Source organism: Oratosquilla oratoria, chromosome 1 (genome assembly GCF_046742065.1).
Source record: "Oratosquilla oratoria isolate Oo_2021 chromosome 1, ASM4674206v1, whole genome shotgun sequence".
NCBI lineage: Eukaryota > Metazoa > Arthropoda > Malacostraca > Stomatopoda > Squillidae > Oratosquilla > Oratosquilla oratoria.
The window spans coordinates 79,911,135-79,928,634 of record NC_134777.1 but is presented as its reverse complement, the minus strand read 5'-3'; the positions used below and the strand labels follow the sequence as shown (position 1 = coordinate 79,928,634).

Below are 17,500 nucleotides of genomic sequence, written 5' to 3'. Positions count from 1 at the left end.
CTCTCTCCCTCTCTCTTTCTCATACATTTAGGAATTTACACGCACGTGTCTGTTAGTTTATAAGCAAGAGGCTTCGTTTGTAGCTGTGTACATTAGACAACAAAAGTATCTTTATGAGTGGGCCCAATGGATATCTGAATAAACATTCTGGTTGCATTGGAAGGGTATGTAAGCCGCTTTCTCTCGTTCGCGGGAGTTTCCGCACAAAGCAACAAGAGAAGCAAATAAATATCACGAGGCAGTTCACCTGTGTTCATCTGATCTGTAATAACGTTGTGTTGAAAATAATGAATATGATTTTGATGCCAGCTGTACATATGATATCGGTGCTTCGATTAGCCAACAGTGCTAATACGGATGGTATAGGTTGAATTTGGCAAAGTTGTTTGATGTTTTCTTTCAACTTTTTTTTTCATATTGGGGCCTTGACGCTGTATATCAGAGTAAATAGTCGGAAAGCAGGAGCGAGTTACGTTCAGATAAAGACAAAAGGCACAAACGTACGATACCTTTGCCTGGTAGAGTTTGATTGATAAAATTCCCTTTCTGATATGAGGTAATTAGGATATAAGGAAGACATAGCTCCCAAAGAGGGATATATTGGCAGATAGAAATTCTTCTATTTCCCTATGTTGTGCAGAGTTGCCGTCCCTTTAGAATAACCTTTACAAGATAAGTTTTAACTGATAAAACCTATGATGCAAGATTTATATTATCATAATTTTCAAGCATTTAAATGTTGCATTACATGGTTTATGTTTATTCATAATATCCCTTGTACTGGTGACGACAAATACTTGTTGCTGGGTTGTCATACTAACGACTCACGACAAATGTTTATTTATCTAGTCTTGAAAGGTGGAAACTAGGGGGAAATAACATTGAAAATTGAAGCTGTGAAGGAGAGTATGTGACGGAAGAGGAATGTGCGGTAAGGAACAACGGACTACAGAAGAACGTTAGTAATTCTTCCAGGAACAGAGAAACACAGTAGAAGAGAGACAGATACAGACAAAAAAATACAGAAAGAGAAGGAGAGAGAGAGAGAGAGAGAGAGAGAGAGAGAGAGAGAGAGAGAGAGAGAGAGAGAGAAAGAGAGAGAGACAGAGAAAGAGAGAGAGAGAGGGTGAGAGAGAGAAAGCGAGAGAGAAATGATGGGACAGTTAAGTGATAAGTGAACATAAACTTGAGATCAAATTTTGCATTATGAACACAAAAAGAGAGTTCAAGGACATTATTATTATTATTATTATTTTTTTTAAATACACCCACATACACCCGCAAACAATATATATATATATATATATATATATATATATATATATATATATATATATATATATATATATATATTGTTTGTGGGTGTATGTAACCCCGTCTGGGGTATTGGCTGCATGTTATTGTGGCGAAGTGGCATGCAGTTGATACTTTAGGGTCTATATGGGGCGCCCCTACGGACCAGAGCCACACATCATTTTGGCTGTGATAGAGGAAAACTCTGTTCATAGAGAAATGATGACACTTTTATACTACGACTGTCCTTCCGTTATGCTGTCCTCCAACCCCTTGTTACTGTCCTGTACAATTTCTCTGAATATTCATTTCCTTTTTCGCCTACCTTCCCTGTGGTGAGGGAAAAGAATACTGCTACCAAGTAATTCCACTTGGATCATAAGAGGCGAGAAGAAAGGGACGGGGATTGGGACTAGGCATCCTTCTCCTTGTAGCCCTACAGGGGATATTCATAAAAGAAAAAGCAAAGGCATAAGAGGGTCTGGGAGTTTTCCGACCAGCACCCTAAGGTTTGGGTCTTTTAATGTGCGTGGATGTGGTACAGATGAGAGTAAAAGGGAAGAGATAGGCAGTATGTTTGTGAAACGAAAGATGGATGTGTTGGCTTTGAGTGAAACTAAGCTGAAAGGGAAGGGCGAGTGTAAGTTTAGGAGTGTAAGTGGGAGGTCATCAGGAGTGAAGAGAGGGCGAGGGAGGGAAGGGGTGGCTATACTAGTAAGTGAAGAGATAGGTAAACGTGTAGTGGAGTGGAAGGAGGTTTCCTCAAGGATAATGTGGATGAAGGTGATACTGGGAAAGGAGATGTGGGTGTTTGTAAGTGCATATGGGTCTGGCAGTGAGAAGAGCGTAGAAGCAGGGGAGGCTTTTTGGATAGATTTAAATGAGTGCATAGAGGATTTAGGGAGAAATATTAATGTCATAATACTGGGAGACCTTAATGCTAGGGTAGGAAATGATTCAATTGATGGAGTGGTTGGAAAATGTGGAGTTCCAGGAAAGAATCGTAGTGGAGAGTTGATGGTGGAAATGTGTCTAGAAAGAGAGTTGATGATAGCAAATACAATGTTTCGGAAGAAAGTCAAGCATAAGTACACATGGGAGAGGATGGTGGAGGGAAGGGTGGTAGATATAGCGTTAATGGACTATGTAGTGGTAAATAGGATTATGATAGGAAGAGTTAAGGATGTACATGTGCTAAGGGGAGAGGGTGGGGGAATATCAGATCATTTTTTGGTGGAAGGTAAGTTGAGAGTGGAGGATAGATGGAGGAAGAGGAAAGGGATAAAAGGTAGGGAGGTGCTTAGAGTGAACTCTTTAAATGAAAAGGAAAAGGAGAAGGAGTACAAGAAGAAGCTGAAGGAGGAGTGGGAGGGAGTGAAGGATAGAGTAGAGCTAGGTGTGGAGGAGGAATGGGGATGGTTCAAGGAGGGAGTCACAAAGTGTGCAAAGATGGTGTGTAGAACAAGAAGGACAGGAGGAAATAAGAGGAAAGGGTAGTGAATGGTGGGATGAGGAAACGAAGAAGGTTGTAGAAGAGAAGAAGCGAGCTTTCACAGATTGGTTACAAAATAGGACGAGGGAGTCATATGAGAGGTACAAAGAAAAGAAAAGAGAAGTAAAGCAAAAGGTAAAGGAGGCAAAGAGGAGAGCAGATGTGAAATAGGATAAGAGTATGACAGAAAATTTTGAAAATAATAAAAAGATGTTCTGGAAAGAAATTAAGAGAGGAAGAGGAGGCGAATCAAGTAGAGAAGAAAAGGTAAAAGGTGCAGATGGAGAGATGATAATAGAAGAGAAGGCAGTAAGGGGAAGATGGGCAGAGTATTCTAGGGAGTTGCTAAATGTGAAGGAGGATAGGGAGGGAAAGATAGCTGCAGTGGGAAATGCTAATAAAATGACCGTGATGAGTGAGGAAAATGGAGGAGAAATACAGAAGGATGAAGTGAAGGCAGTTGTTAAGATGATGAGAGTAGGTAAGGCACCTGGTCTGGATGGATGCCATGCAGAATGTCTAAAAAAAGGAGGTACAGTGATGGTGGACTGGCTGATGAGGTTATTTAATGTTTGCTGGAGAGAGGGTAGAGTACCGGAAGACTGGAGGAGTGCCTGTATAGTTCCTCTTTACAAGGGAAAAGGGGACAAGTGTGAATGTAGTAGTTTCAGAGGGATTAGCTTGTTAAGTGTAGTTGGGAAGGCTTATGGGAGGATCTTGATTGAGAGGATTAGGAGAGGAACAGAGGGAGTAATTGGTGAGGAACAGTGTGGATTTAGGACGGGTAGAGGTTGTGTAGATCAGATTTTTGTGGTAAGACAGATATGTGAGAAAGCTATAGGAAAAGGTAAGGATGTTTTTTGGGCTTTTATGGACCTGGAAAAGGCTTACGACAGGGTAGACAGAAAGGCACTGTGGGAGGTTTTGCGGATATACGGGATAGGAGGAAAGCTTCTAGGAGCTGTCAAGAGTTTTTATGAGAGTAGTAGAGCTTGTGTCAGGATTAGAAATGGAGAGAGTGAGTGGTTCGAGGTAAAGGTGGGACTTCGTCAAGGATGCGTTATGTCGCCCTAGCTGTTCAACTTATACATGGATGGGGTAGTGCGAGAGGTAAATGCAAGGGTAGTGGGTCAGGGATTCGAGATGGTTAAAGAAAATGGAGAAAAGTGGGAGGTGAGCCAGCTGTTGTTTGTGGACGACACTGCGCTTGTGGCAGGATCGGAGGAGGGATTGAGGAAGTTGGTGACAGAGTTTGGGAGAGTGTGTGATAGAAGAAAGTTGAAGATAAATGTAGGTAAAAGGTTATGAGATGTACAAGGGGTGAAAGTGGCAGTAGTCTGGAAGTGAGCATTATGGGAGAGCGACTGGAGGAAGTGGATAGTTTTAGATACTTGGGTGCAAATTTGGCAGGAAAAGGTGGAGTGAAGGTGGAGGTAGAATAAAATTGAGAGAAGCGAGTAAATGCCTTGGTGGATTAAAAAGTGTAATGAGGAATAGACATTTGGGAACGGATGCTAAGAGGAGACTATATGAAGGAGTGATTGTGCCAACAGCACTGTATGGGGCAGAAACATGGAGCATAAGAGAGGAAGAGAGAAGGAGTTTGAATGTGTTTGAGATGAGGTGTCTGAGAAGTATGATGGGGGTTACTAGGCTGGATAGAGTGAGAAATGAGGAGGTGAGGAGGAGAACAGGGGTGGAAAGGGGGTTGGGAGATAGGGTTGATGAAAGAGTATTAGGATGGTTTGGACACATGGAAAGAATGAGTGAAGAAAGACTAGTAAAAGAGGTATGGAAGGCAGATGTGGAGGGAGTGAACATGAAGGGACGTCCTAGGATGAGGTGGATGGATGGGGTGAAGGGGGCTTTGGGGAAGAGGGGAATGTCTGATGAGGAAGGACGGGAGAGGACAGAAGACAGGGGTGAATGGAGAATGGTTGTATATGGATGATGTTGTGATGCATGAGGTGGAATGGGCGAGGGGATGGGGGTGAGGTAGTATGTGTGAGCAAATTTTGACGCAGCCCGAAGGAATTTCTCCCCGTCTTTTCCTTTATGCATGGGGGGACGGAGAGGGGGGGTCGCCGATTTAATGAATCGGCCTTGCTGTGGATGTGCTGTGTCTTGCGACACTGCTTCTGACCCAGGGCAGTGGACAAGGTCCAGGGATGACCCGTCATCCAGGAGGTGCTAAGTTGAGAGGAATGGTGGAGGGGTGTGGAGTGTATTCAGGGATGGAATGGGTGGGAATGATTTTATGCCTTTTTCTTTTTGGCTACCTCCCTTGTAAGGGGGAAAAAGCCTTGGTATATGTATGTATATATATACATATATATATATATATATATATAAATACACATATATATACAAATACACACACATATATATATATATATATATATATATATATATATATATATATATATATATATTGAATGGTAAGAATGGAAAGACACGATTGAGAACAAGAGACATTATTTCTGACCGGTTTCGCCTTTGAGGCTTCTTCAGAGGTAATATTTACAGAGAATGAATGCATAGGTATTTTATAGGGCAGTCGCTGTGGTTTATGAGGGACGCGGGGTGGGATTCCGTGTGTTCCTAGGCTAGGTGGTCATGTGGGGTCAGGTGTGAGGCGGGTGGATGTACTTGTTTGTTTGTTATGTGTGGACATTTGTCTCATGGCGTATTTTGCGGCATGTTTTGCAATCTTGATGTCTCCTGTTCTGTTGTTGATGCAATCGTTGGTGTTTATGTATATTACTTCTAGAGTCTTTCTTTGTGGTTTGTTTAGATTTTCATATAAAATGTTTGCTTGGTTCCATTGAAGTAAATGTTGTTTATCGTCTATGTGGTTTACCCACGCGTTTGTTGTGCGGTGGTGACGGATGTCGACCTTGTGTTCATGTATGCATTTGTTTAATTCCCTGTATGTTTCACCATAATAGGTAAGGTTGCATCCCGAGCAGGGGATTTTGTATATGATACTGTCTGGTTGAGTGGGATTTTATCTGTTATTTGTGAAGTCGCGTTTTTGTCGTCCTTTGTCTGATATTACTGTGATGCCTATGGGTTGTATAGGGCTCGGGCGATGATTCCTGTTGGGATGTGGAGTGTTTTGAATGTAGTGGTGATGTGGTCTATTTCGTCTTGAAGGAATTCTGGGGTGCATATCCTTTATGCTCTCAGGAGCAGAGATCCCCATGAGACCAATCACCAACGGAATAGGCAGTGCCCCTCACAAATTAGCTAAGATACTAGTCAAACCCTTTACATCAGCTCTTGGAACACTCAGCGACACACACATTAGAAACTCCACTGATCTCATACAAAAACTCCAAACCACAGACTTTACAAACAAGAAACTTATCAGTCTAGACGTCATCGCCTTATACACCCACACATCGCTAGCAGATGCCATTTCAGCCATACAAAAAGTCATAGATAACATCGATGAGACTACCCTCCCAATCAACAAAAGAGATTACAAACAACTAGTAGAAAAATGCCTTAAATGCGCTTTCTGCACATTTAATGGCAAAACTTACCGACAACACGACGGCCTACCAATGGGATCGCCCCTCAGTGCTATAGCCGCCTGCTTAGCAATGGAAATTCTAGAGCAAAGCAACTATAAACAATTCCTCCCCGATGGCACCACCTGGTTCAGGTATGTAGATGACTACCTTCTCATCATACCAAAAGACGCAGACACTGACATCCTTTTACACAATTTAAACAAATCACACCAGAAAATACAATTAACAGTCGAACAAGAAAACCAGGCCTCTCTCCCATACCTCGACACTTTAATCATTAGGAACAATAATACAGCAAAATTCAAAGTTTACAGAAAAACCACAAACAAAAACGACTACATACACTACTTTAGTGCCCACAGCGACAGAACTAAAAGTGGTATACTAATAGGATTCTTCCTGAGAGCACTAAGAATATGTAGCCCAGAATTCCTTCAAGACGAAATAGACCACATCACCACTACATTCAAAACACTCCCCTTCCCAACAGGAATCATCGCCCGAGCCCTACACAAAGCTAAAGAAATCAAACAAAGAAGCATCTCAGAACCACGAACTAAAAATGAAAACATCCTCCTCATAGCAACATCATCGGACCTAACTCACCTCCTAACCAGGAAATTAAAACCCATAGGCATCACAGTAATATCAGACAAAGGACGACAAATACGCGACTTCACAAATAACAGACAAAATCCCACTCAACCAGACAGTATCATATACAAAATCCCCTGCTCGGGATGCAACCTTGCCTATTATGGTGAAACATACAGGGGATTAAACAAACGATACATGAACACAAGGTCGACATCCGTCACCACCGCACAACAAACGCGTGGGTAAACCACATAGACGATAAACAACCTCAATGGAACCAAGCAAATATTTTACATGAAAATCTAAACAAACCACAAAGAAAGACTCTAGAAGCAATATACATAAACACCAAAGATTGCATCAACAACAGAACAGGAGACATCAAAATTGCAAAACATGCCGCCAAATACGCCATGAGACAAATGTCCACACATAACAAACAAACAAATACATCCACCCGCCTCACACCTGACCCCACATGACCACCTAGCCTAGGAACACACGGAATCCCACCCCGCGTCCCTCATAAACCACAGCAACTGCCCTACAAATACCTATGCATTCATTCTCTGTAAATATTACCTCTGAAGAAACCTCAAAGGCGAAACCGGTCAGGAATAAAGTCTCTTGTTCTCAATCGTGTCTTTCCATTCTTACCATTCATAAACCTGTCATGATGTCACAATATATATATATATATATATATATATATATATATATATATATATATACATATATATGCACATATTTGTGTGTGTGTACGGTATATGTATACATATATATATATATACATATATATGCACATATTTGTGTGTGTGTACGGTATATGTATACATATATATATATATACACGCAAATATATATACATACATACATATATATATATATATATATATATATATATATATATAAACTTTTATCCTACTGTCGGAAAAGAAGACACTAACGTCGAAAGTTCTGTATATTTCGATCACTAACTGTGATCCTCTTCAGCAGATTGAGTACATAGTAGAAGACATATACATATATCCAAAAAATGTGAGGTGAAAAGTAGGAACAAGGGGAGAGCTCAGGTTACGTGACCGACTCTCCACGGGCCTTGTGAGTTTTTGTCCACTTGGAGTAAAGAAAGTAGTAGTCAATTGACAGCTGAAGTGGTAATGAAGTATTGAAATATTGAAATTAGCGAAATATTTGATCAAGAAAGACTCAATAATTTTCCTTCTGAAGCTGCATTTTGACTTCTTTTTCCACCTTATGCCTACTTTCCTATTATTATTGTAGAGTACCTTTGCACCTTGCCAGTCGAACTCGTGTTAGTGCTGTTCAGTATGTTTGAACACCACCGAACTCTGGTCTTTTCTGTTTACTACCTTTTGGTGTTCTTGTAGTCTTGTGGTAGTCTGTTTGCCTGTTTCACCCACATAGTGTGATGTGCAATCGGATCAACTGATGTACACCGCCCCAGGCTGGTTCAATTTGCTCACCTTATCCCTGAACCGGGTGAGAATTCCGTAAAACGTGTTGGTGGGTTTGTGAGCAACGCTTATCCCGCTCGGGAATAAATTACCTACTTCTGAGTCTGGTGTTTCTACGTTTCCACCATTATGGTTCCCGGATTCCAGCTTTTTTCGTGTATATATATATATATATATATATATGTATATATATATACACATATATATATGTATACATATATATGATATATATACATATATATATATATGTATACACACACACACATACTCGTACATATATATATATATATGAATATATATATATATTTATATATATGTATATCCATATATATGTATATATATATACAAATATATATATATATATATATATATGTATATACATATATATTTATATACATACAAATATATATATATATATGTATATATATATATATATATATATATACATATATATATATACACACACATTTTGCAGTAATTCACAAGGCACATGTGAAAATAATTTGCAGAAAAAACATGGTTTTTCTGCAAAATATATATACATATATTTTTATATATATATGAATATATACATGACACATACATATATAGGCCAAGCAATCTGCTTTCGGCAGGTTGCTTGGCCTGCGGTGCTTCTTCGCTTCGCTCGCGGGCCATAGAATCCATAGATACGTTTTGTTTTTTAGTAGACGGTTCGCCTTCGTCAAATTCTACCTCACAGTATTTTTCTGCATCGAACCTACGTTTGGGCCACCTACCTTCTTCGTCGCTGTCTTCATCACTCATATTCTTAATCTTGGTCAAAATCTGATCCAACTTCTCTTTCTTCTTGTCCAACTTCTGTGTAGTTCCTTATTTTTCTCCCTTAGTTTGTCCTCCTTAATATCCTCCAATCAATCTCTAATGCTTGACACGTAGTCGGTGTCGTAGTCTGGCATAATCATCTTGATAGCCTCTTCTTCTATTAGTTTGAGTACGTCTTCAGGAATATTGATTACTCCGTGCTCAACTAAAAAATTATTCATGAACAACTTATAAGCTACATTGCGTGGTCGTTTCGTTACTATTTCTTCGTTTTCTTTAGTGGTTCTAGAATAGATAATCAGAGAATTGCTTACGGAAGTGTCCCCCAAACACCGCCTTCGCTGAGGTCATTTCAGAATCATTTTGAAAGAGTCATGTTCTTGGTTTGAGGTAGATGGAGCGTCGTGTACGATAACTTTCTTTTTCGTTTCATTTTTATGCTTAATCGCATCTTTTACCTTTCTTATAGCGTATTTGTTGCGAATAACAGTTCTTTTTGACGTTTTGAAAAGTCTATCAAAGAAATGCATCTGTGTTGTTTCCTTATGAACGTCTCACTATTGCCTATCACTATCCCAACACCGTGCGTAAGCAAATTGTGAACGTTCAACAAAAACTGAAGGAAGTAGAGTCACCCGGTATTTATTGTTTGCCCTGCCAAGATTGTGATTTGGTGTACTTGGGTTAATCAGGGAGAGACTTGAACACTAGATTGGCAGTACATAAGAGGTCAATTAGGTATGGGCAAGAAAATTCGGCAGTATTTCTTCATTCAAAAATAAGAATCATTCTTTCGACTGGGGTAAGGTCAGATTAATATTAAAGTCCCAATGCGGTTTCATGAGAAAAATAGTTGAATCAGTATTAATTGAGGAATGCCCCAACATTAATATTTCTAAAGGCAGTGGACTCCTGACATTATTTCTCGTGCGGCGGTGAGTAGGCTCGTGCGAAGCTTACAACCCCCCTCCACCTCACCCTCACCCTCCTCCGCCACCCCATCTTACCCCGCGTCTGAGTAATACCATCAGTCCACGTTCCCTCTCTTTTCTGTGTTTCTGTAGCTTATAAGTCCCCTTTGTCCTCTGTCTTATGTACTTTCCTGAAGAGGCTTACAGTTGATAGCCGAAATATAGAATCTTCTTTCATTCGAAGTTTATTTTCTCCGACTGTGGGTTTCTTGTGTGTTATTTATAAATGTGCTACTACATTTCTGTTTAGAAAATGTATACATACATACATGTATATATACATATATATATATATATATATATGTATGTATATGTGTGTGTGTGTGTATAATATATATATATATATATACATATACTATCAATGGCGGGTTAACAAACTTCCATTTGAGTTGAGAAAACCCTATTGGATTTACAAAGTCTGGTGAAAGCTTGGTAAATAATATGTCCTATTAAAGGTTACGATAATAGCATTCTAGCGTCGTCAATATATTATTCTCCATTTTTCGTGTCGATACACTAAAAGCCGATAGAGGGTTTCTTCTGATTACTATTTGATATATGATTACAGAAATAGAAATGCTTTTTTCATAGTGGTATTTCCTAGGAAACTATGAAAGGCAATGAGCAGTATCTACTGAGTGGATGAGTTACATGCATTTGTAAACACATAATAATTAATTGGTTTTGTACATTATATGTGTGTATATAATTTGATATATAATTAATGTGTGTAGATAAGTTTGTGAGAGAGAAAAAGACAGGGAGAATGAGAGTGATAGAAAGTGAAAATGAAAGGGAGACAAAGACAGGAACAAAACGGCGAGAAAGAGAGACAGAGAAAGAAACAGTAAACAAAAACAGAGAGACAGAGACAGGCAGAGATAGAAACAGACAGAGACGGAGAGAGAGACAGAGAGAGAAACAGACAAACAAAAAACAGAGAGACAGAGACATGCAGAGATAGAAACAGAGACAGAGACGGAGAGAGAGACAGAGAGAAACATGAACAGATAGATAGAGCGAGAGAGAGACAGAGTCAGACATTACGTTGTTATTATGAAATAAACACAAACGAGTCTCGCCCTCTCTCGATCTCTCTTTTCCACTCACCGTTGAGGACGTGGACCCTGACGGAGGCGTCGCCGCCGTTGGAGGGGCGACAGGTGTACTTGCCGGAGTCCTTGCTGAGGGCGCCGCTGATCATCAGGTGGCTGACCGTGTTGCGCCCCGCCTCTGTGGCCACGGTGATTCCTCCCCGGGCTCCCTCGTAGTCCACCATCTGTGAGCGAAGAAAATAAGGATAGCTGAGCACCCATGTATTCAGTAACCATATAAGGAGCGCTGAAACAGTTGGTTGTTTTAAGAGAAGATAATATAACTTTATGGATAGGGATGATGGATCGTAAGGAACATAGAACTGCTTAGTGTGGGCCTTATGGTATCTTGCAGTTTCCCCTCCATTCTTCTTTTCTTATGTGTTGCGGGTACGGCGTGGGGTGGAACGTTTGGGAGTGATGGGTGTTTACCCTTGGGATGGGTCGTGTATGTTTAAGGCAAAAGCCTCCCTCTAGTTTCGCTTGATGGGTTTAATACATTAAGCGTAGCCGAAAGACGCTCATATCACGCTTATGCAGTGACCAAACCAAAGAAGGGTCATTTGTCTCACTGCACCTACTCCTCTTCTTCTTATTCCAACTCCTCCTCTTCTTGCTGCTCCTCCTCCTCCTTGTTCCCCTCCTTCTCCTCTTTTCCCTGCTCCTCCTTCTGTTCTTCCTCCTCATCATCATCCTTTTCTTTCTTCTACTCCTCCTCCTCTTTTTCCTCTTCCTTCTCCCCTTCTTTTTCGCTTCCCCCTCTTTTTCTTTTACTCCTCCTCTCCCTCTTCTTCCTCTTCCTTATCATCACCATCCTCTTTCTCCTACTCCTCCTTCATTATTATTACGATTAATGACAAAAGATTAGTGAGAAAACTTGACAAAATATTTAGTACGTATAGAGGCTGTATTCAGAAATAAACAATGGAACAGATACATCACTATATTAAAAACGATGAATAAGTGATATATCACATGGATTTGTTGTTTGTGTTTGAACCGTAAAAACATGATCTGCATCACGCTTGGTCTGGCTCGAGTATTGTTGGTAAAAAATCAACTTTTACTCTCTTTCTCTTAAGAAGTTTTACAATGCTTAGGAGACATCATAAACACCTTGATGGTTACACAAACGTCGATTTTACTTTCCCCTTTTAATGGCTCTCCAACAATTATTTTTCTTTTCTTTTTTGCTTAATGCTGTTTTACTTAATTGCATGAGTTCATAAGCAGCTTACTCACGGGACTCAGCTCTCGTCGAAACCATCTTAGTTCTTTTCTCCTCTGTTATTATGGATGCTCACTCTATTTGCGGCGGAGGTGAGGTAACGGCAATTCGAACCCTGCCGCTATCGTGTTGGACCAAGGGGGAATGTTTCATTAAATTCCACGCCCCAAATCCTATATAAAGGACGTCGTTCTAGCCTCCTGATAGAGGGAGCTCACAACGTTAAACCGAATCGATGTTGTCATGGATCTAAAAGTACAATTATATGTTCCCCTCTATGTCTCTAGTTCTCAAATAGGTCACCTGGCGTCGATCCTAACTACTGTTGATGACTGCCACTTGCTTGACCAATGGTTCTTTTTGTTGTCATGGAATTGAAGATGGATAAAGAGGAAAATAAACAAATTAGAGAAAAAAATGAGAATAGAGGTAATCGTAATGATGATTATTTCCAATAGGAAGAAGAAATGAGAAAAGAAAAACCTGGAAAAATGGACGAGGGAAATGACGATGGTTGGAACACAGACTAGGAGAAAAGAGAATGGGGAATGCTGGAGTGTGAGTGTGAGTGTGTGTGTGTGTGTGTGTGTGTGTGTGTGTGTGTGTGTGTGTGTGTGTGTGTGTGTGTGTGTGTGTGTGTGTGTGTGTGTGTGTGTGTGTGTGTGTGTGTGTGTGTGTGTGTGTGTGTGTGTGTGTGTGTTTATGTGTGTGTGTGTGTGTGTCTGTGCGTGTGTCTGTGTGTGTGTGTGTGTGTGTGTGTGTGTGTGTGTCTGTGTGTGTGTCTGTGTGCATATGTGTATGCGAATGTGTCTATGTGTGCGTGTGCTTTAAGGATACGCGAGCGTGTGCTTTAAGGATACGCGAGCGTGTGCCAAGAAGGGAAATGTTCGAGAGGCAGCTAGTGTTTGTTTTCTCCTTTTACCTCCTCTTGAAGATGTCGTCATGCGCGTGCCCCCCTTCTCACGAGCAATTTCGAGTAAGAGGGCCTCCAGGGGATTTGACACAATTGGATATCCTTTTCCCTTTCGAAGATATGGTGGAGGAGGAGGAAAGCCTCAGTCTACTATACTGTAACTCTTGGGGCCCATACGCGTGTGCAGGACATGTGTATGTATGTTTGTGTGTATGTACGATGTATGTATGTATGTATGTATGTATGTATGTATGTAAGTATGCATGTATGTATGCACATACGTATGTACGTACGTATGTATATATGCATGTACATATGTATATATGTGTATCTATTTATGTATGTATGTATGTAAATTATACATGCATGTGTGTATATGTGCGTGTGTGTGTGTGCATATGTGCGCGAATTTAATAATGTTTTTACTTAATTGTAATATACAGAAAAAAATACAAACGTCAGGTTTTCTTTTTTTCTTCAGTTATTCTGCACTTGCAATGAATACATGCACGAATGAAAAGGATAATTTTTTAAATGACCATATGCTGTTTGTTCCCAGCGCCCTTTCAGTTAGCGTTCGTTGCTGCCAAAAATATCTCCCCTTTACTAGCGCCCGCTTTCATCAAATGAAGAGTCATTTTCATAGCTGCCAACACCTTTCCAACTTGCCAAACTCCCCTCACAACACTCCCAATATCATACCTCTCCAATCACAACTCTGTTACTACTCTGCACGCTTATTCCACTGCACAAACCACGTGGCGAGCATTCTGTTGAGCACGCAGCATATATCAGAAAGGACGCGCCGCTCTCTGTATACCTGCCTGGTCAGCATGACCCGACGCTGACCCAACCCAATGCAATTCGGGATAATTATGCACCTCGGGTGCTTATTCACGCGGTATATATATATATATATATATATATATATATATATATATATATATATATATATATATATACATATATATATATATATATATATATATATATATATAATTCCGACAGTCGCCTCCAGAATCGAACAGAGGCCTTGCGCGTTGCCTTGCGATTCCGGGGGTAACTGTCGGAATTATTTGATTGACATGCGCCGTCAATGTCGATTGTATTCAGATATATATATATATATATATATATATATATATATATATATTTATATGGATCCATATATATATATATATATATATATATATATATATATATATATATATATATATATATACACACACACATATACGGCTTCGGGCCAAATGTGAAGGCAGTTCAGGTCTAACCTTACCAATAAAGGACAAGAACTCACTAAACTCTTTTCTTCCTTCCGTAGCCCCCCCCAGCTACACCACTAAGGTTCAACTGAAGGTCTCTGAAATTCAGGATAATCGATTGTAAGCTCAGTGTCTCGGATGTTTGAGATTTAGATTTAGATTTCTTCAAAGATTAACATCAGAATCCATCCTCGTAACTGTCATAAATATTGTTCTTCCAGAAGACAACGGGATATAGATCTAATATCACTGATACAGTGAGAAATATCTTGGAAAATTGTTTCAGCAAATATCAGCCGATTTCGTTCAATTTAGGAGTCGAGTCGGTACAAAATGACATCTCTTTCTTTCCCGTAGTCGATCCTAAGCTGAGTAAAACAGAACAAACAAATTAAGGAAAAGTTTGGTCATCGCACTCGAGATACTTTGAAAGGCATACTGACAAGAACAATGATAACCAGACGGCATTTAAATTGGACAAATTTGGGTTCAAGAAAGAAGTAGGCAAGGATTGATATACTAACAGTGTGGTTAACAAAGGAAACAGACTCAATAACCATATAGTGAGTCCTAAAATAGTTTTTATTTATTTATTTTTTAAGAGAAGATTACGTAAGTTTATGGATAGGGATGACAGGTGTTATTTAATCAATCAACCAAAGAATCAATCAATCAATTAATCAATAATTCATTTTACCAGTGAATCACTCAAAAAATAATTATATAGATTAAGGAGCACATGAATAAGCAAATAATGGCAAACAGAAGCATCCGTCCTTTCAGTCGCTCCTGAAACGTACGCTCACCCAACCAACTTGACCCACTTTCGGTCAAGCACTGCTGACAAAGGAATTCCATTTATTCTAGTCGTTGTTTGAGGTGTAGCGATAAGATTCCTTTTCTTTTGGCCCAGAAATGTCTTGCAAGCGTTTGTCTCTTTCAAAATCTTGCTCTCGATACACTAAAACCAAAAATGGTTTCAGCAGATTGTTAATCATAAAATATGTATCTGCTTAGTTGTGATGTTATCCAAATATTTGGTTATACTTGATTAAAGATTAAGATATACGACATTTGGTCACCGCGCGAAATGTTCATAGTTAGTAAAAAATTGACACATATAAACAAGAATAATGAAATTTATAACAATTCAAAGAAACAATTCGGAAATTCATGCTCTTTTTTTTAACTTGGATTTTTTGTGTACCTCAAGATGGTTGATCACTTGCTAATGGACATGCAAGTCGAAATCGATTTTGTGAGTTTTTTGAAGGAGTAGACCTCTGATAATGATTTTCCTTTCCTGGCCCTTTTAGAGATTTACAAGTGCTCGAGTTCCCAGCATCCAGAATGACTGAATTTGGGATCATCGCAATGATGATATTCCACAACAACTCAAAACTCAAGAGAAATCGGAGACAGCACAATGTTTTGACGTCTTCTTGATGTTCACATCGAAAAGGACAATAAAGGTCATCTGAGATTATGGACAATCCTGGGACGGCAAATATTTCCGCGACATTGTGCCGACCATCCATATCATTCCATTTCTACGAAGATCATATTTCTGCAAGATTGAGCCCACATGCACCAGCGCACTGGCGACTTAGACTCTTGTGAAGGTAAACAAGGTGAGATATCTCTGGAAACAAGTCGCGATTTAAAGTTAAAGTCATCCCTAACAATGTAAAATTTTCTCTGACGAGGGAGTGACGGATACAGCAGAATTTCATATAAAGATAATGACGTGAACACCTGAAGGTGATACTAAAGGATAGTGTTAAACAACGGTTCCAGAACACCGGGGAAGATTTTATAATTGCTTTGACTAACGTAAGAAATGGAGTTCGATCCTGATTTGTTTGTGTCTGTTAGGAGTAGTCGTCACCACCGGTCCTCGCCTCCTTCGCCTCACCTCTTCTCGGCGCCTCACGGCCTAGCTGACCCCCAAGTGGCCCCATGGGACACGCTCGCTCTGCCCAGCTGCAACGCGACCCAGAACTTCCTTGTGGCCCATGGGTGGGACAAAGCCTTCTTTATGAAGTTCACGTGCAATACTAGCATCGGCCCGCCATGGCTGGCCTCCACCTCGACTGGCCACGTGAGGTGTGAACAACTGGGTCATTGAGGAACGCACACCTGTCTTCGTGAATCACCGGCGTCTGAACGTTTTGGATCCGACTCCCTCGCCTCACACTTGACCTCACGGCAATTAGGAGCACGGGCCACGACCTGCCCGTGTATATAAGTAGCGGAACGGACGCCGAAGATGCATAGCTTGCTACTCCTTGCTTTCTCGCCTCCCCTCCCTTTGATCCCCTCAAACAGATCACCGGAGACACGACTTGAAATACAGTCGTCGCTTCCCAATGCTTTCTCGTTCCTCATTCCTCCTACCCCCCACTGGCGCCCAAAATTTCACTGTTAACTCAATTTTTCATAGTTAATAAAACCAACTCTATCTTCACCAGAGTATGCCTTCAACCAACCTAACTGACTGCCCAAACGTGGGCTGACTACCACCCTAACACTTGACGGCCCAACGTGGACATAGACCACCTGCCTAACCGTGTCTCTCTTAGAATCCTACCCCGAATATTGAAGGCGGGTTCAAAATTGAGTACATGAAATTTTGGATAATATTTTCCCCTCACTCGTGTTTTCTCCTCATTTCTCCTAGGAGAAGGGGTAAGTTGTTGAAACACCTTTTATAGTGTTTGTTGGTACTCATTTAAGAGCAAGCCCACCTCTCATAGGTCACTAGAAGACACTATTCACTACAATACTTACAGGATAAATGCAGGCAACTGTACACCCAAACTATAC

General features: G+C 40.3%; 1 protein-coding gene across 2 annotated transcripts in view; it reads right to left on the bottom strand.

The window, feature by feature from the left end:
* LOC143017909 (hemicentin-2-like) overlaps window positions 1-17,500 on the bottom strand; it is a 297,036-nt gene that overhangs the window by 20,497 nt on the left and 259,039 nt on the right. For both annotated transcript variants that reach the window (XM_076172977.1, XM_076173019.1), the window contains one exon: window positions 11,285-11,453. In XM_076172977.1, the coding sequence (XP_076029092.1) occupies window positions 11,285-11,453 (169 nt within the window). The remainder of the gene's footprint in view (window positions 1-11,284; window positions 11,454-17,500) is intronic.